This window comes from Lonchura striata, chromosome 1, assembly GCF_050655825.1.
Source record: "Lonchura striata isolate lonStrDom1 chromosome 1, ASM5065582v1, whole genome shotgun sequence".
Taxonomy (NCBI): Eukaryota; Metazoa; Chordata; class Aves; order Passeriformes; family Estrildidae; genus Lonchura; species Lonchura striata.
In genome coordinates this window covers 108,677,527-108,698,337 of record NC_140703.1, presented here as the reverse complement: position 1 = coordinate 108,698,337, position 20,811 = coordinate 108,677,527, and the positions used below count along the sequence as shown (strand labels likewise).

General features: G+C 34.0%; 1 protein-coding gene across 18 annotated transcripts in view; it reads left to right on the top strand.

Moving 5' to 3' along the window:
- DMD (dystrophin) overlaps nt 1–20,811 on the top strand; it is a 1,148,985-nt gene that overhangs the window by 505,601 nt on the left and 622,573 nt on the right. For all 18 annotated transcript variants that reach the window (XM_077781657.2, XM_021553010.4, XM_021553014.4 and 15 more), the window contains 7 exons: nt 1,349–1,462; nt 2,592–2,747; nt 5,105–5,275; nt 7,191–7,373; nt 8,935–9,069; nt 9,825–9,974; nt 17,274–17,435. In XM_077781657.2, the coding sequence (XP_077637783.2) occupies nt 1,349–1,462; nt 2,592–2,747; nt 5,105–5,275; nt 7,191–7,373; nt 8,935–9,069; nt 9,825–9,974; nt 17,274–17,435 (1,071 nt within the window). The remainder of the gene's footprint in view (nt 1–1,348; nt 1,463–2,591; nt 2,748–5,104; nt 5,276–7,190; nt 7,374–8,934; nt 9,070–9,824; nt 9,975–17,273; nt 17,436–20,811) is intronic.

Here is a 20,811-nt window from a genome sequence, read left to right as displayed (position 1 = left end):
TATGGTGAAATCAGTGTTGTAAACAAAATGCATTTACAATCTGATTAAAAATGAGAGTCATACATTTGATCTTCATTGGTACCAAGAGACTAATCTCTTTTTAAGTAAATCCCACCAGATAAATATTTTACCACATTAATGAACTAAAAGTATTCTTGTAAAGGTATTAAAGTTTCATCATGAGATATGATTCTGAACTATTTTTACTGTTGGATAACGGGATGCATAGTTGATATTTCAACAGTGTTTTGGTAATTGCCATTCTGGAGTATATACATATTTTTTGTATTAATATTTTTATTAATTCAGTTCATTTTCCATAATAGCCTGTGTCTTTTTTAAGTATGGCAGTCACATTAGGGAAATGTTTCCTTTGGTTACTTGTCTCATAATTGTTACTAAGGCATATTTGTATACATTTTATGACACAGTCTCTATTCTAGCATCCTTTTTTGTGCTTTTAATTCAGCTTTACATTCAGTATGTAATATTGATATGTATTTCATTAGTGATGAAAACTGATGAAAAAATTATCTATAACTTACTTCTAAAGTTTTTTTCCATATATCTATTTTATTTTAATTTGTTCGTCTGATTACCAAAGACAACATTTTAAGCTAATTTTAAGTGGTATTTTTTAAACCTCACTCTACTTTTAAAGTTAATAGCTTACCTATAATGTTGCCTGGACTGGTAGTATTTCCTCTTTTCAGGTATTTGATGTTCGTATTTTTTTGTTAACTGAAAGAGTTAAATAAAGGTTATGGAAATAATATTCCTATTCTAATGCTAGAAACAGTAACTGAGAGACTCTGAAAGGACTCATTGAGTCATTTTATGGTTTTAGTTTCTGAAGTGAATCTCTACATTGGCGTTTTTCATTCTGAATAGTAAAGGTGTTTTTGTGTGTTGTGTTCTGGTAGAAAAATAGTCACTAGAGCATATAACTTCCAAAGGGAGTCTGAAGTTTAAATGAAAGCACAGAACATTTGAGGGTGAGCCTGAATTAAATGCCAAGTATGAGTAATCTGAAGCTATAAAAGGAACCAATGAACAATCATGCAGTGTCTAAACACAAATGATATCTAGAAGGCATGCATTTGAGAGCCATAAGTTTGTCTGCTCATAGACACATAAAACTTGGTCAGAAATGGTCAAAGTGCAGGTTAAAGTGTTGATGACAGACCCAAGTGAAGTTGGTTTTACTTGTTTGCTAGGTTTGTATTTTCAGGCAGTTCAATAATGTTGAATTTACACTGCAATGAGTTTTAGTTGTAGTGTCAGGATGAATCACACTCTTACCAGTCAGATTTTGTGTGATGCAATTAAATGTATTTTTAATACACAGAATGACACTAGAACACTGAAGAAGTGGATGGCTGAAGTGGATGTTTTTCTGAAGGAAGAGTGGCCTGCCCTTGGAGACTCGGAAGCACTGGAAAAGCAACTTGAGCAGTGTACAGTGAGTATTACCTGCCTGCTTGGCAGTTATTCAATTCTTCTCTATGAGCTGAGTTTATACAGAAGTTACACAAATTATTACTCTTCCTAAAAATAAATTCATTTAGGAAGGGGATTGCCTTCTACAGTGTATTTGAACCTTTTGCATGTCCTGGGTTTGAAGGAAAAATCAGTTAAAATAAGGAAACTAATACCAGAAGGAAGCACAAATTGACTTTTTTGTTAAATGTATTTATAGCAGGATCACACCAGCAAATATAGAAAATAATATGTAACTAGCCTCTAAAGTCAACTGTTTATTTACTTTGTTGAGCTTATGAGTATTGAATTTTTTTAAAAACTGTATAATCTGTGCCAAAAGATCTTATTTCTGTATCTGTTACTTGTGTGATTTACAAACTTTTCAGACTGTACGAAAAGAACTTGCAGGTATTGTGAGTTATATCCATTCTTTTTTCAATAAACTTACAAGTTCCAGGATGGTATCCCAGCAGATTTTTAAAGCATCATGAAGTATTGGTACTTCCATCACAGGGTTTACAAATTCTTCTTTCTGTCCCAACAGAGTGTGTAAGTGCAGTGAATCTTGTAATACATGATGGGCCCTGTCTATATACCCAGTGGAATTTACAAATTCTGTAAATATTCTGGCAGGATGTGTAAATACTATGAAACACTACATACACAGTGATCTTACAGAGCTGAAAGTTCTCTCATACTTTCTCTTAGCCATTATTTAAATAGGAATTATAGTTATTTTTCACCATTATAAAGGAATGTTCTTTCAGAAATGTGAATAAAAGGTCTAGGTATTTCTCGTGCTTTCAACCAACAGCAGGGAAGCATTTGAAGAGATATATGTACTATAACATTATATATGTATATATTTATAGCGCATACATAACATTTAAAAATTACATAGTTTTATTTGGTACACAACAGCTTGCCACATTACAGCTGGTCATTCCTTTTAAATTTCTTTTCATAGATAAGTTTGTTGATTGTGCTCATTTGACTGGAGATCTGGACCCCAGACAAGTCAGAATCTCATGCAGACACATTTTCATAGGGATACTATATATGAAACTTTCTGTGAATTCTGCTTGCCTAAACTTCTGCTCTTTCTTTAGGCTTTAGTAAATGATATCCAGACAATCCAGCCCAGTCTGAACAGTGTTAATGAGACTGGGAAGAAAATGAAGAGTGAAGCAGAGCCAGAATTTGCTTCCAGAATAGAATCAGAGCTAAAGGATCTCAATGCTCAGTGGGACCACATTTGCCAACAGGTACCAAGTATCCTGCTGTGACTGGTTCTTTTTAAATTAAACATCAGGGTTTTCATTGGCAGAATTTTTCCTTCTATACATATGCAGTAGATATGAAACTGAATTTAGACATATTAATTCAACTAATATTATACAGAGTGTAATTTAGCCTATAGCTGTATATGTAAAGTATATTTATTTATAACAGAATATCTCACTATTTTTATAATAAAGATATATAATAATATATTAGATCTAACAGCAGTATAATTCATGGCTCCTGCCAAACTAGATTTCTGAAGGTGTTTAGGCATTTGCCAAAACAATCAAGTTCTGTACTTAGTTTTATGTTTTCTTGTACATTGTTCAAATTGCATGTCATTACTCTGGATGAAAAAAGGCATTAAAGCAGTGAAGGGTTCATAATTGAATAACTCAGAATTAAGAGGATGTACACATATGCACGTGTATAAATTACTCTCCAGTAGTCACACAGATTTGAGAGAATGGGGAACAGGAAAGGGCAGTTCTTTTATTTTAGTTAAAGGGATTATTATTAAATAATTTTACAGAATTTGGAAGCTATTACTCTTCACTGGTGGCATTTGAATTCTTATTCTTTATGACAGTTCAAATATTTTTTTTTCATGTTTTATTACCTTTAAATTTTTCCTACTTACTCTTTTTCTTGTCTACCTTTTTGATATGTATTTTTGTAAAAATGTTACCTTTTAATTTAATATAATATTCTCTAAACTTTTTATTATTCACTTTACATGTGAAAAATAGTCTACATTTTTTGAAAAACATAAAAAAAATGTTGATCTTTAAAATCTGTAAGATATGTCATTGATCCATGTCTTACAGACATTGTCTTTCACTACCATGGAGTATTTAATTCCGTTTTGGTTTGGTTTTTTTTTTTTTTTTTTTTTTTGTGATATTAATAAGCTGGATACCTTTGCACTTCTCTCATAGAAATTTCACGTATTACCTTACAAGAAGTCTGTCACAGTTCTCTTCAGACTTCCCTGAAAATCTGTCTGTAATAATTCAATACGATACACAAATTATTCCATCCCAGTGGGCATTTCTAACACAACTTCTTCAGCACCAGCTATTAAAATACATGAATAGTAAATACAAAAATCAGTTTGGTTTGTAGAGGTTTCTTAAAAGACTTGGAAAAATCAGCTTGGGTTGATATCCATGCAGTTAATATGACTGTGAGAGCTGACAATTAGCAGTCATCATTTGCAATTTAGGTACTCTTTTCAGGTGTTAGGAGATTATCTTCTCTTCCGGTGCTGGGACTGAGGAAGAGACAGTTTTGCAGAGCCACATTCAATTCTGCTTTTATAGGTGCTGGTTGTTGCTCTATTTTGTTCTACAAGTGTTAAAAAACATTTATGTAGAATAGCGTTTATGCTTAACAGCCAGTCCTCAAGGATGAGTAAAAAACCAAAAAATGTCAGAAATAAGACCAAATACTAAAAAACTTCTGATATTACTGAAAATAATGTTTACTGAAACAGCACCACAGAGCAGAATACTGGATCAATAAGTTCTGCAAGCCCGATTTTGAGAAATGGCACCACTACAACTTACTATTTTTGATGCAGACTTAATACTATTGAAAGCTGGTAAATGCACAATTGGGAACCATTTTGATAGGTTAATGCACAATGAATAGAATCAGAGAATGGTTTGGGATGGAGGTGATCTAAATTATTATCTAGTTCTATACATGGGCTGGATAATACAATTATATGACCCTCATTTAGTGATTGGCAGATGATTTAACAGTAGTATTTTTCTCTTTAATATAAATAGTTTCTTCCACTAGGAGATTGGGCTTTTTTCCTTACCAATTTTTAGGGTATTCACCTTTCTGAAATGTTCCTAAATTACTTAATCAACAGAAGAAAGATATGCATATTGCTTTATTCTCTATTGAGTTGCATTTGAACTAGTTAGAAGGTCATCTGACTTTATAGCTCAAGAGCCTTTAGTTTCATCCTTGAATGTACTTTCAAAATCTCCTGTGGTTATTCTTTCTACATTTCACATAAGATAATCCCTGGGAGATGTTCTTTTCCACAGCTGTCTTCTGATGACTTCAGCATATGGTGTAGATTTTTGTTCTAGTACCATTACAAACTCATTCTGCAGAGCCATGATTTGCTAAAAAGGATGTATACAAATGTAGTATTTTTTGATTGTTTGTTATTAATATCTACCTAATTACTAGTTAACATCTGCCTGATAACAACAATATTATTATTATAGGATTTAATTTGATTCTTCTCAGGCTAAAATGTTTTCAATTTGTACGGTATCTTTACTTCAAGTACTATGTAATCTTTTCTTTCTTAAAGGCCTATGCTAAGAAGGCTGCATTAAAAGGTGGTTTGGATAAGACAGTGAGTCTCAGAAAGGATTTGTCAGAGATGCATGAATGGATAACACAAGCTGAGGAAGAATATCTGGAAAGAGATTTTGAGTATAAAACACCTGATGAGCTACAGAAAGCTGTTGAGGAGCTGAAGGTAAAAGATAAACTGATTCCTTGAGCTGTGTTCAAACTTATTTTTCAATCTCTCATTGTAAAGAAAGTCTACTCTTTCTTTTATAAAAATGCCTTTTCAGATCTAGGTGGTTTAAAGCAATTTCTATTTGGAATATGCTAGAAGATATTTGATTTTCTTCAACACCACATTGCTTTTTTTTTTTTTTTTCCTATTTGCTTTATTGGCTATTGATTTGGATGTAGCTTCAATATTCTTTTAATTTAGGAATAATTCCTAAAATTTAGGCATTAGCAGCAGTAGAATGAAATCAGTTTTATGTCTTCTCTGCATTAGAATGAGCAGAAAAAAATAGGACATTTGGATTCATCTTGGTGTGTGCTATACATTAATATTATGTCTTAAACGTAGGAATATAGAAACAGCATGTTTTGATCTCAGTTAATAATGTTGCTTTCATGTGGGATGAACAGGGCCTTTGGACAAAATTACTAATTTGTGATACATGCTTGCATACACTCTTGCTAAACCACTGGATGTGGGCTTATTTCTTATTTCAAAGGTGAATTTTTTGGCTTGTGCTATTCAGGAAGCTAGAATATGACCTGATTGTCATCATATATATAGCTTTGGCAACCTATTGAACACTTTGTTTCAAATTATTCATTTTTCATGGTTTTTTTTCAGTGTTTGAGAGTTTCAGACCGTACAACTGACGATTTCTTTATTTACTGACACAAATAATTTGCTGCCAGTCAGAATACACATAATATAAGGAAATTTATGGAACAACTCAATTGTAAATGAGACAAATTAAATATCTGCTTTAGAGTTCTTTTTTAGTAATTAAATAGCAAAACCCAATTTTATACATTGTACTGAATATAGAAACAGCTAAAATGTATAGTTTTATATACAATCACCATTATGGATTCCTAGTAGATATCCTGTACCCAGATGAAGTACAGCTATGTTCAGACTGTGGCACCTTGACCTAAAAAATAGTTTGTCATGATGTCACAACAGAGAAAATCTGGACCAGAATTCTGTATTCATTTTGCAGCTCATTTCTTCCCACAGCTTGAGAAGAGAAAAGTCAAGAGCAACCTTGTAAACTTCCTTTACCAATGGCAGCCTGATCACAGTTATTCTGGTTCATGAACTTATAGACCCAGAGAGGGAAAAAAGTGTTGTCAGGAATATGGTTTTGATTTGATGTTTTTTGGGCAGGGAATTGTCATTGTAAATTGCTGTGAAGGCCCTTAGGCACTGATGTCACTTTTTATAGCATCACTATGTTTCCAGTTGTGGTATGATTCCAGTCATAGACACCAGAACACTCAGAGGAAACAGTACTAGGTATGAAAATCTTTCTCATGAGCCCACATAACAAGGGAGGGAGGGAGGAGCAAAAGTGTGGGATATACAATAGAGAAAAAATATTTTCTGTCTTTCTTTTTAAATGCAAGAAAATTATATTGACAAGAGGTATCTTTTTTTTTTTTTTTTTTTTTTTTGGCCATTCTTGTGATTTTACCATTAAATCTGGATACATGAATTTGTAACACAACAGATTTTTTTTTTCCTTTTTTGTTCATTTGTGGTTCATAAGTTATGATGCTAAAGGTGCTTGGAGCACTTCAGAGAGGGGGAAAAAAAGTACTGAAAGGTTCCATTATTCTGAGAGCTCCAGAGCACTAGATGGTTGTGAGATGTTAAATTGATTATTATGTATTGGCAATAAAATTGAACAAAAGTTTTTTAGATGCATTCAAGATTATTTCAGAAAGTCTGGGAATTAAATGTCTCCTGTTGCATTTTGTTTTGTTGTACTGCTGTTTGTGTGTCTAGAATTGTGTCAGAGAATTCTGATAGTTACTAGAAATAACTTCCCTTCTTAAATCAGGACTACATCTTCCCTTTCTTTCCTTTCCAGAGAGCAAAGGAGGAAGCCCTGCAGAAAGAAGTGAAGGTGAAGCTTATTACAGATTCCGTGAATAACTTTATAGCAAAGGCTCCACCTGCAGCTCATGAGGCTTTGAAAAAGGAGCTGGATGTTCTAATTACCAGCTACCAGCAACTCTGCAGCAGGCTGAATGGAAAGTGGAAGACTTTGGAGGTTTGGTATCTTGTCAGTCTTGTATTTATAGCCCTCCTAGCTGCAGGAAGTAAGGTGGAGGGCACAGCTTTATTATCAAATAGGATGGTGGATAGCCCAGGGCTAGCCTCACTTTATCAGCCATGTATTAAATACCCCACGCTATGAGCTACACACAAAGTTATTTTGAGATATCTGCTGGAGAATTGCATTGCAAGAGACGACTGGGACACGGTTCTTAGGTCAGAGACAGCAATGGCTGCTCCAGGTTCTTATCCCTTCTGAGATCAAGCCAGAATCTGGCTTTGTAGCAGCTCTGTGATGTTCCCTTCATCAGCTCCTCTAGGCTTCTCTATTCCATGGCTAAGGATTTGGGCTGAGTGGCCCTGGAGCTGGTTAGGTGATATTATCTCAGCATGGGAACAGCATGGGCTCTGCTGACAAATTGAATATTTCTCATGCATTTTGAGTTGACTCTACCATTTTTGCCAACTCCTTTGCAGATTCTTACTGTGGGACTATTTTAATACTATACAGTATTAGGTATCATTTTTTGTTGTTAATGTTGCAAGAGCAACATTAAATTAAAAAAATAAATTTTGTTTGTGAATAATTTGCAAGAGCTTACCTCATACAGGAAGATAATGTACCAGAGTAAAATTTATCTTGTCTAAATTTTACTGTGGAAAATTAGGTGTGTGGTCTAAACTGGTAATCTTTATTTACCCTGATAATTGATGATGTGTTGTTACATTTTAACATCCCTCTATAACCCTCATTTGGTGTGAGCAAAGTTCAGTGAGATGAATTGCATCTGGGAAGCTTGATCTGCCAGAGTGTAATGCATTTCAATAACATTATTTTAACTTGTACCAACAAAAAAAAAAAAAAAAAAAAAGGAACAAAAAAGGTTATTTATGGATCATTTAAATGTTTTGTGTATAAAATGCCATTTTTATCTGTTTATTTAAGTATCTTCAGGCACTGTATAAATAAAATATTAGATAATAATTTAATTTCAGGAGAATAAGAACATTTCACAACATTATCTTTAGTACTCTAGCACATAAAAGGTCTATAAATTGCACTAAATGTGGTTTAGAATTATTTCCATAAAGATTTCAGTCTGAATTCTTTAAAACTGACATTTTATGGACCTGTAATTTAAGTAATTAATATACAGAAGATATAAGGAATCTAAGTGCATTTTTATAATAAAGACATAAATTTCTAACATGGGTCTTTAAAAATTCTGCTCACTTTTATATTTATATAAGAAAACTTTACAGAAACCATATAAAATTGATAATACATGAAAATGAAGATTCAAGTTGTGTTTTGCAGAAGAGTTCACTTATTCATATTATCTTTTGTGGTTTTTCTCCATTAAATCAAAATGATGTTTTTCTTTTATATTAATTTGGATCAGATGAGTGCTGGCAAATAAAATCAACTGTATGTTCCCATAAGCTTCAGCTATCAGCCATGTTGCTTTGGGGAAGAGGCATGAATGTTTTCAGTATTTTAATGACTAAAAATTTCCTGTGAAATTTTCAATCTAAATAAACCTTTTCTTCATCAGGAGGTATGGGCATGTTGGCGAGAATTATTGTCATATTTGGATGCAGAAAATAAATGGCTGAATGAAATTGAAATGAAACTCAAAGCAACTGAAAATGTCCAGGGGGGTGCAGAAGAGATTTCTGAGTGTTTAGATGTAAGTGCTGACTTAAACAATAACCACATCATATGTGTTGATAAATAGTAAATTTCACGTCATTCTAAACAAATTATGAATTAACATTAACCATGAACAAGGTGCAGAATATTTCAAAAGTCTTAAGTTCTTACTAGATTCAAAAAATGAGGTTTTGATTTCAAATCCACCTAAATCAAGCAATAATTAAATGTGTTGTGCTGGATGTCACAGACACTACTGGTAATGATAAAATAAACATTTGTAAAAAAAAATACCTCACTTCAGTCAGTCAAAAAAATGTTGACTGCTTCAGAGAAGGCAAGTTTTCATCATAGCAGTGCAACTTTGTTTATTATTCTTTAATTTTTATCATAGAGCTTTTAAAATTTGTATAAATTAAATGTTTATAGTGTATCAAAGCATGAAATACTGAATTGATAATCCATTTTTGCTGTAGAATTATTTACATACTCAAGCAGGTTTTTTATATTAAGGTACAAATATTTTCACTGAACTCTTTAGGCATAGTCCACATCTTTGAAATTAAGCAGTAAATTTATTGCTATATGAAAAATCATTGTGCTTCATAATACGCAGTACAAGACATTAGTTATCAAGGCATGGAACATAAGTATTTCATCTTTTTTTCTCTACTTTTATTGTATATGAAACGTGAAATTTCTTTCTTATATTTTTAAGGCAAATTTGGATTGTTTTGTAGAATCTTATTTTTAAAAATGGAAAAATAAACCACTTTTTTTGACTTTTTTTAGTCTTTGGAACGTTTAATGAGACATCCAGAAGATAATCGCAACCAGATTCGAGAACTGGCTCAGACTTTGACAGATGGTGGGATCTTGGATGAATTAATCAATGAGAAACTTGAGAAGTTCAATAGTCGGTGGGAAGAACTGCAGCAGGAGGTACAGTTAATGATCATCTCGTTAAATAGAGGACAGTCTAATACCATTTAAAAAATAAAAGAGTTATTTTGTTGGTACAGTTCCTAAAGAGGTCACAAACACAATTTTGCATTAGGAGTGGTTTCATGAGTGTGGTGGGTTAACTCCAATAGGCAGCAAAGGACCACAAGACTCCACATCTCCTGGTACTTTGGTGGAGATTATAAAAAAGGTAAAAGTGAGAAATCTCATGGATTGAGATTAGGATGATTTTTTAAGGGAATGAAAAAAGGGGTAAAAGCTAGTGATGGAGAAGAATTTACCTCCAGGAGACTAATGTTCAACCAGTCCCCATGCAATGACATTTTTGAAATTCTTTTCCCCACCTCTTTTTGTTGTTGAGTGTGGCCCTGTGTGGTGCTCAGGTCAGCTGTGTCCTCTCAAAGCCCAGCCTGCTTTGCTGGAAGGGGCAGAGTGAGAAAGAGAAGACCTGGGTGCTGTGAAAGCCCTGCTCAGCAATGGTGAAACATCCCTGTGTTATCAATGCTGTTTTGGACACCAGTACAAACCTCTGAACCATACAGCCTGCTGTGGAGAAAATTAACTCAGTCCCAGACAAAACCAGTAAAATGGGTAACCCCAAAATTTCCAAATTGGAGTGACCTTCTAGTGGATTTAATCTTTATTTGCATATTTAAGATGTTTTCTCTAACAAAACTCTCAGCGGAAGCAAATTATTTTAAAACTAATCGAGAGTAATAGCTGTTACAGGTAAAATGTTTATTCAACAATAAATGAAGGGCTTAAAAAGACACTTCAGTATAGAAATGTGTAATACAAGGAGAGCCAAATGTAGCAATATACTATAAATATCATCCCAGTACTTTGGTGAAGATCAGAAAGAATTATTAGAGAAAAACCCATCAAAGGATGTAGACAGCCCCTTTATGACTGTAACCAGAACATACTTGAAGATAAGCTATGAATACTGTCAAAAATTACTCAGTTACAATGATATAAATGATGCACAAGTGCAGATTTTTGGAAAGCAGCTGTATTAAAAGGATGAAAATCTACCATGAAAATGAAAAAAAAAATATTTTGTGGTGCTAGAATATACTAGCTTTTGAAAACAGTGGAAGTAAAAACACCACAATAAAAATTCTAAGAGGGTGCTCGGCTGTTCTGAGAATAAACTTGAGGGATGGTGAGGGATAGAGCCTGGTGGTAGTTCTGGTGCAGCACAGGTATTGACATAAATCTGTGTAGCTGGACAGTGTCTGAAAAGTAAATATAAATTTCTGTATACCTTCTCTTTCTGTAGCCCTTATTATTTTTTTTTTCCATCTCACTTCTGTTTGAAAGCAGAGACACTTTCTGGAATTCTACTTCTTGGTATTTGTTATGTTTTTACTGACTAGAAGACTAGGAATATGCAGAAGGCTTCTAGGGTGTGAGAACAACACTTTCAAGTAGTCTTTTTGTGATAGTTGAATACTATTCAGTCATCACTCATAGATATTAAATCAAAATTCATAAATCTCAAGAGATTTAGTGTCAAAAGCACATAATGAAGATGTGTGAAATTCTGAGAATAATTTTGATGAGTATATAGGCAAAATATATAGAAAGGTATTCACTGATCTCCAGTTTCTTTCAAAGAAAAAAAATTGGGGTGGATGTTTTCTTTAAAGGCTTCTTTGAAAGCTGGATCAGATATTGAGTAGTTAAATACTAACAGTCAGATCTGAACATGAAGTTGAAAAACATGGGGGTTTTCTTTCATAGATTCCTGATACTGAATTTTCTGTGCTGTTTGTGTAGTCCCTTGAAATTCAGGCAGCATTTTCCTTGTATAAAAATATATTGCGGACACATAACACAAATCAGCTCATGTTCAAGGTCACTTCTTCAGACAGGCTAATTGGCAGTCCTAAAGTGGTGGAGTTACTTGTATTTATTTGAATAATTTTGCGGGTAATTACCAAGACAATAAGCTCATGTGGGCAGAAACTGATATGTGGAATATTTATTCACTACTAATAGAGCAACTGAACCAACCCACTTCTATATGAATGATGCTGCAAGACAATGCAGCTTTGCTGCTGAGATGGAGATTCATTTTTAAAGGCAGATAATGGCTTCATGTTTGTGTGCCTTATCTTCTTCAGTTAACAAAGAGTGAGTGTGTTTAGTTTGCTTTTGAACATTTGGGGCTGACTGATAGCAAGGCATACCCTATCCTTACTTTTCAAGGACTGATTCACTTACAACTCTATATATGGGATTTAAGAAACACTGAAGAATTTGAAGCTAATATTGCAAGCACCTATCAATGCTTAAAGTGATTTACATCCTGTCCAGCAAGCTTCAGAAATGCCTATCAGATGTTCATGAGTGTTCTTGCAAAAAACTCTACAAAATGTTATTGCTCACATGGGCTTTACACTAGACTGAATTGTTATTCTTTGGTCTTGTCTCTTAATTCATTTTAGGACTCTCCTGAAGATTATCTTTGGTTTCTTTCAAAGAGTATACATTCATCATTTGACATAATTTTTCTGTTTTGCTCTCTTCTCCAGAGGAGAAAGACTATTTCATACACCATGTCCACATAATTGCTTTGAAGGCTGCTAAGAGGGCTACTTTTACAAGTTCTGAGGCATTATCTTCTCGCAGTGATAACATAAAGACATAGAAAAGTCTTCTTTGGTATAGCTTCCTGTTTTGGAATTCAGTTGATCAAAGCTGAATATCACTTAATGGCTGGGAGGTAAAATATTTGTAGCCATTTACTCAATAAGCACACTGGGTAATATTCCTAGAACTTGCTGAAATTTTTTTTCTGGGTTGGAGGGTATTAAAAATTCATGAGTCCAAAAGTAATGTTTTGACTTTTTAAAAAAAGGTGTTTCTAATTAACATCTAGGCACAAACATTAATCCACTCTGAGATTAAGTGCAGATTAACATGTTTGGAATTTGATGCAAGGGGTACAGAGGAGTTGTGACATACCTCAGCCAAAACCATTATATTACCAAGAGTCAGGCTAAATTTTAAAGAATTTTAAACAAGTTAGGAAGAAATTTTAAAGTTTCCTAACATTTTAACTTTTCCTGTGGCAACATTTCTCAATAACACAAGAGTCTGAGACAAAAAAAAACAAACCACCCAGCTTACTAAGATTTCTGCCTTTCTTAACAGACCCTTTTCTATGAGCTGGAACTTCTAAGATAATTAATGAATTTATTTCTGCATTTTAAATAAATATACCCTATAGTAAATGTGCTATAATTTTCAAAAGATTTTGTTCTGTTATTCTTCAACAGCCCAACTACTTTGTACTGCCTCAGCAACATTATTTGGTTTTAACCTTAAAACTCTAACTGGTATCTTAGTAACTGCATGTGTGACTGATGTCATTAAATAGGTGAAATGCATTATTTAAGCAAAAAATGGCAATGCCTATAAAAATAACATTATAACATTCAACATCCAAAAATTAACTATGGCCTTTCCATTACAACTGCATTTTTTATGGATACTATGCAATGTTGCTATTTCCTGCATTTACCATTGACCTTTGGCAAATATTAAATAGTTTTATACAGGACATCATATCATAAAAAGTGTCATGTTTATCATCAAAACACTTAAAATCTATAGAGACTTAAATAAAAAGTGTATTCCATTTTTTTTTTTCATTTCTCTTTCATTCTGATAGTGCCTAACAGCAGATTTTTTTCTTTGAATTAGTTTTCCTTGACAGCTGTCAATATTTTGCTGGCTCAGAAATAATTAAACTGTTGTTTATTTTCCTGAGACTTTCTATTTAGCAATTAAATGTCAGCCACTACTCTTTAGAGCCCAAAGCCTTCAGCTTTATTGACTATAATCTGATAGCAAAGCTGGAGCTTCTTGTTATATTCTCAAACCCATTTGTACACTACAGTGTTATGCTATCTATTTTTTTTCCCACAATGGAATAGAAAACCCATAATATTTCAGGAAAAAAACAAACAGATGAACCACACAGAACGTCATAAATCAAAATATTTTAATATCATAAATATTTAAATCTTCAGCTCTGAACTCTCATATGTCTTTAAAAAGTAAGCCTACATAGATTTTCACACAGGCAGTTGTGAGTTGGAAGGACAAATTTGAAACTCAGGTTCACAGATGTAAGTGTATAGAAGAACTGCTTTTTGTAAAGCATTCTAATGCTTGTGCCCACCATCAACTCTTTTCTACTGAAAGAGAAGAAGGTGCCTCGTCAATATTGTGTCATTCCCCTTGGTTGAATTTCTTCAATATTCTGCAATGCCAGTGGCAGTACCAGGGACCTACTTAGTGAAAAAGATTAGATCTTTGAATCAGCTGTTGTGTCCTGGAGAAATATGTTACATTACATGAGTGTATCATACCTTTCATAAGATTACTGTACACAATCCATTTCTGGTGGTAATTCAAGGAGGTCAGGTATGAGCTTGGCTTTAAATGAACATGCAAGGCAGGGTCAGTTTCCAGTAACCAATATAGACAAAAAATATTAAAGTGGCACCCACTTATATCTTGAGAAAATCACCACAACTCTGAAGGTACTATTTCCCAAAATTCAGCTGTGTGTCTCTTCTCCCATTACCAAAATAATTCCTCTCCTTTACTGCTTCATTCATGTCTTGGTCTGACATCATCAATTCATTCACTTAAACTATTCACAACTTTGGGAAAAGATGTACTTTCAGCTCATTTGGAGGAGGCAAAATGTCACACAAGTTCTCAGGGTGCAATAAAATTCCCTCTGAGGACAACAAATGGGGAATTTTTTGTCTATGTGTGTGTTGGGTGCACATAACCACATCAAAAGCATGAATATATATTTATCTGCTTTATATTTGCTTGAAATACAAGTGTAAAAATTCAGTTGGACTCAGGTGAGGATTTGCTGTAATTTTTTCTTAAGCTTATCTGCTATAATCTTTGATCAATGAGTTTGGGAATCTTTTTTTTTTTCCAGATGTATTCTAAAATGGGATTTTGATATACACAGTTTCTGATGATATCAGCACAAAGATGATGATTTTTCAGTCACCACTTATTCTTTGTAGGATTTTAAGTCTTTGGGAGTTTGCATGCATTCTGCAACTTCATTGCATGAATGCATTCTGCTTCCCAGGCTGGCAGCAAATGTATCTCTATTTTTAAAAATGCCTTATTTCAAATAGAGCTAGCATGGGGACAGCATTTAACAGAGGTTCAAAGCTTCAGGTGTTGCTATAAAGCTAGCTCATCAGATAGATATAACACTAAATTTGTGTCCAGTATTTTGAATTCTCCAGAAAGTGCAGACACTTATTTAGATGACTCATAAGAATGGAACTTAATAGGAGTCTTATTTTAAATGGTGAGTTTCTCTGCTCATAAGGGCACTGCAGCTCTCAGGAGGAATAGATTCTGCAGTGTGGAATGTGATTCTGCTGTTAGGAATGGATTTCCTAACAGCAAACCACAGAGATCAGTAAATCAGGGATGATCTTCCATGGTTCTTCCATGTTTCCAGGAGGATGACCTTACCCATTAGGTGCAGAAAGCTACTTATCCTGTTTCTGATCTAATGTTTCTGATCTAATAGTGATGCAGGTGGATTGATAGAGAGTGTGTGTCCTGGCCAGGCTTACAAATCAGCAGCAAGTAGTGCCAAGGTAAATGGAAGCAGTGATTTTTAAACTCACTTTTTTAAACAGGCTGAGAAGGTTTTTATGTTAAAATCTCAAATCAGATGAAGATAAAAGTTATTTAAGTAGCAAGCCTCAATACTGCAGTAGGGTAATAATGCCTTGGTGGTTTAGGTGCTCCCATTAACACTGACAGCATGAGTCTGATATGCAAAGCTGCTCAGTTCCAGAGAAGGTTCCTGGAACTTGCAGTGATACAAGATTATCTGATCAGTTGTTTTGAAATAGCACAAAGCAGCTTACAAGAACAAATATAGAAAATACTAGTTGGATTCCTATCCTTTAACTAAGTCAAACAGCTAGCAAGAATGCTCACAAGAAATCATCTTCTTCATTTGTTATAAGTGGAGCTCTGTGAGAATGTGAGCTCTGTGAAGAAGGTGCAGCTATATCAAATATTCTTACTGAATTGCTGAGAGATATTTTTGTTCAAGGCAAGAGTGTTGTAATGGGTATGAAATCAAATTAAAGTATTGCTGGCTTATCAGAGAGAAAAAGTGTGATTTGACTTGAAAAATGGCAGGACATATAGAAATGTTATTTAAAGGGTGCTTGCTTTCACCTTTGATTCATGTCAAATTAAGTTAGTCACCTTATTCTGTGGGAAGCAATATGGCTGGACTTGTACACAGGAAAACGGTGCTGTATTGGAAGTTGTTGGTGATTATTGTGTGCTTTGTATAAAGCAGAAAAAAACAGAAATGCTGCTAGGCAGTAGCTGGGGTCCAAATAAAATATGAGTCTGTGGGTAGACACAATGACAGATGGAAGAATGCACCAGGTTGTTTGTTACTCATTAAATGTCTTATTAAAGTGTTGCAAATACTATTTAAAGTTGACTCATTTATGTGAAGTGTTTAATATATGTGTGTTCTAAGGACAACTTGGATGGAGAATTTATTGTCCTGATTTGTTAAACCATAAACTGAGCTCCTTTGAAAGGAAAACATCCTTCTCCAAAAAAGGATTGTGTAAAAAACCATGGTGGCACTGCTGGTGGAATAGAAGCAAGATTCGACTTCTTAATTTTTTTCCCACAGGAGGAAGAAAGTAGTCATTGCCTCTTCCCAACAGCTATTTATGCTTCATATGAGAGAAATCCAGCTCAACAGAGTCTTTATCCCTCTCACTTACTGAGGTGGATTGCTTTGGATAGGATTGTGATGACAGTAACCCTATTCTCAGTAAACAAAGTCTCTTGAATTATGTAACAAGATCAGGAGGACCTCTCTGCCTCAGAAAGAAAGGCAGCACTGTCAGGATGGTTTGCTTGTGCAGCTTTGCCATCTTGCACTCTGAATAGAAATCCTCAGTTTACACTTTGGGCTTTTTTTGGCATTCTTTACTTTTTAGAACTTTTCTGTGCAATCTGAGTGTTGTTTGTTTCTTGAGGAGAAAACTGAATGGGTGGCAAAAAGATGCGCAATTTATCCTACAAAAAGGTGGATGGGCACAAGTCAGGAATCCTGCGTCTGATTCTTTGCCTGAACGGTTTTTTGGGGGGAAAAAACAAGAAGTGCAGAAAAAATTGTATTTTATGCATTATTACTTTGAATGCTGATAACATTGTCATTGTTTCTAGGCCGTGAGAAGACAGAAAAGTCTTGAGCAGAGTATTCAATCTGCACAGGAGACTGACAAAACCCTGCGCCTGATCCAGGAGTCCCTGGCTGTTATTGACAGGCAGTTAGCAGCCTACGCTGCAGACAGAGTGGATGCAGCACAGGTCCCCCAGGAAGCCCAGGTGAGTTAGACACAGGTGGAGCTTACGTGTTTACTAGTTTTCTTAATTAACCAAAGAGTGTTTGATTGTCCCTCAGCCTCTCATTAAAGAGGATTTGCATCATGATCACCTAGAAAGTGCAAGCAAATTTTGTGTAGGATTACTTTGAGAAGTTTAAGCTACTCTCCTAGAAAAGTCATATTTTCCTCCTGATTTATATTTTATACCAGTCCAGAAGATGTAAAGGACCATATATGTCATGGAAGATTATGCAGTAATTTTAAAAAAGAAAGGATAAAAAATGTGGTTCTTTAAAATCCAGCACCCATCCTAGAAAAAGGAAACTCATCATCATCACTACTCTTAGATGACTCTTTTGCAAAGTTGGTATGTGGTTTATTAATAAATTATTGAAACACAGCCAACATTGTTAATTATTTCAAAATGTGCACATCAATGTACTTATATTTAAATTTTTACAGCTCAAATGAGTTCAATAGAAAAAGCTTTTCCCTATCTTTACACATGGTTTATTTAGCCTTTGAAATAAAAATGTCCATCCAATTATAATTTTTTTCTCTTTCTTTCTTCTGTAAGGTCTGCTTTACTGCAGCATTTAGAGGGTAAAAATATGAATGAAATAAAACCAAACATCTCTGCAATAAAACTATCAACACTCTATAATGTTATATACCTCAATTTCTCTGTTAATTCCATCTAAAATTAGACAGTAAGATTATGAAAGTAAACAGGGGAAAAAAACGACAGGGAAGTTGAAAAAGAGTACTTTTATAATGATATTATAAGAGATATTCAATAATGGGTTTCTTGGCATGCCTGTAGAGCTCTAAATAATTCTAAAAAATAATGATCTTGTATAGTGTGCCTTACATTATCTTAAATATATTCAGAGCTATATATATGCACCCCTGAAAATAATTTTTTAAATGTTACTATGTCTTTTGAATTAACATGTAGATGGATGTACCTTTCAGTTGCTTTTTGTGTGTGTGCGTGCGCTTGGAAGTACATCCAGATATTTTTATGTGTATGTTGGGACTATAAATGCTATATTTGGAAAGTAGGATCACATCTGGATTCAGTCTTATTTTGAAAATATTTTTTATCCTACTTGATTTCCTTCTAGTTTATATCATTATAATATCAGATTTAGGAAAAATTGTTTCAGTTTGAATCCTAAACAATGTTAACTATCTGTTGACTCTCTTGAATTACTTTTCTTCTTCCTAGAAGTATGAATGATGTAAGCAATTTTTTTAATGAGATAAAAATTAGCATTTTTAAAAGAGCTATCACTTTAATTTCTCATCTTGTAATTATATGAAGTGAATACATAAGAAAAAAAAAATATGAAAATGTCCCTTTTTTTTCTGGTGTGTTTGGACCCTTTCATATTTCACATGTCCCATGGATCCATCTGATTTATGTGCATTGTCAGGTACCATATTGAGAATTACTACAGACTGTGTAAAAGGAAGTGATTCAGGACTTCAAAAACTGAAGCAGCACAAAACCCAATCAACCTTAATTAGCACAATCTCATAAGAAATTTCAGCTCAGTGCCTTTGTAGAACTTGTTATTTTCTGGAGATTTTATTGTCCAATGTCTTGTTCACCTGATTGTATAATATCCACTGTGGGAAAACCAGCATAGAGTCTGCTGAGTTTTTCCCTTTCATGTTTTCATTTTATGGTGCCAGTGAGCCCCAATGAAAAAAACTTAATTAACAACTGAACAAGTCTAAAGCAAATATTGAAGTTCTCTGAAGTTCAGTTGTGAATCTCTTTAAAACCCTTAGAGGGAAAAGGAATAAAAAATCATTTTAATGTGGGTGCATAGACTGAGTCATTCCTCCAGCGAAGAGCCACCCCAGCCAGTGTCAGAATAGGCACATCCTGAATGGCCCCGTCTCCTGTGGAGCTCTGCTGGCACCATTCTTTCACAGAGCTGAAAACAGTTCATTCATATAAGGCACCTGGAATAGTGTCTGCACAGCTGGAATGGGAATCTTTCAGTCAGTGATGTTGCTTTCTGGGCAGGGATCAGTTTACCCATGCTGAGGGATTTAGCAACCCATTCAGCAATATGCGGTGCATTTCTAAAAGAACATGTGGGGAGATTTATAATCAGAAAGATGCTGAGCTTGGGAGCTCTGTGTGTTTGCTTTAAAATTTTCAAATCCATTTAGAGTATTGATAGGAGGAATAATTTTTGTTTCAGCTGATCAGAAATTAACAATAAAACAATATTATATTTAGCTCCTCTTTTATAAGTGGAATGATCAGTTTAGCTTATTCAGAAACTTGACAGCAAGAAAGGGGAGTCCAATGTGTGTTGTTCCTAGGATCACTTTTTGACTGTAAATTCTGTGTGTTTCTTACTCCACCCTGTGGTGCTGAGACTTTAATGCTAGAAAACCAATGTTACCTGAAGTATTTGGAGTAGAAATAAAGATGATGTTTTCAGACAAAAAAATGGACAACATCTACACAGATAAATCAGTTTAGATTCCTCAAGGCTCAATTATGACAAAACCTTGAGTGAGGAAAATTCTAGAGCAATATTCTGAAAGGAGAGATTATTTGGTGTATGCTTGATCTCATGATCCCCGTGGAAGAATTTTTCATATTTCTAAACTTACAAAAAAAAAAATGCAGAGAATGAAGTCATTTTCCAGGAATTTGCAGTAGGTGATGTTTTAAAAGTATTCTTTAACTGACAGAAGAAAAATAAATCTGTACCAAAAATATTACATTTGTATGACAAAATATTTTTCAAATCATTATTTGTAGCTTTGTTATCAATGAATTTTGATGGAAGAGAGAATTTCTACTTTGTATTTCTGTTTAGTCTCAGTGACTACATAAATATTTTTACATTATGGGAAAGAAAATCAACTTATTTAATTTCTCACCTGCGTATGACAAATCACTTTGTCTGTTGTTCTCCCCAGTCAAAGTATATAAGTCATGGTGTGGAGAATAGCTTAATACTGTGTTTTTGAAAAGTACAAAAATAATTTACCTTTGCAATTAATCCTTGGATAATTTCAGTTCTGCAGAGTTAAGCACTACATGCCTGGGTATTTGTGATTTGTTCAAAAGCAAAATTAATGTGATGATACGACAGCAGAATGGTTCAGTTGTTCAAGATGTTACTTGACAAGATGATGCCATGTTTCATTGCCTTCAGACTAATAATTTGGGACCAAGAACTCACAGTTGTCTACTTAGGAAAGTGTTAAAGTTATCTACACTTACCTTTCGTCTGCTGGAAATTGTGAGAATTGTGTCTTTCAGTCATGTGTGGATCAGTGGTCAGAGGGAAGAGCTGATAAGTGTTATTCAAAAGCTTGCATTTTGTTATATATTAAGT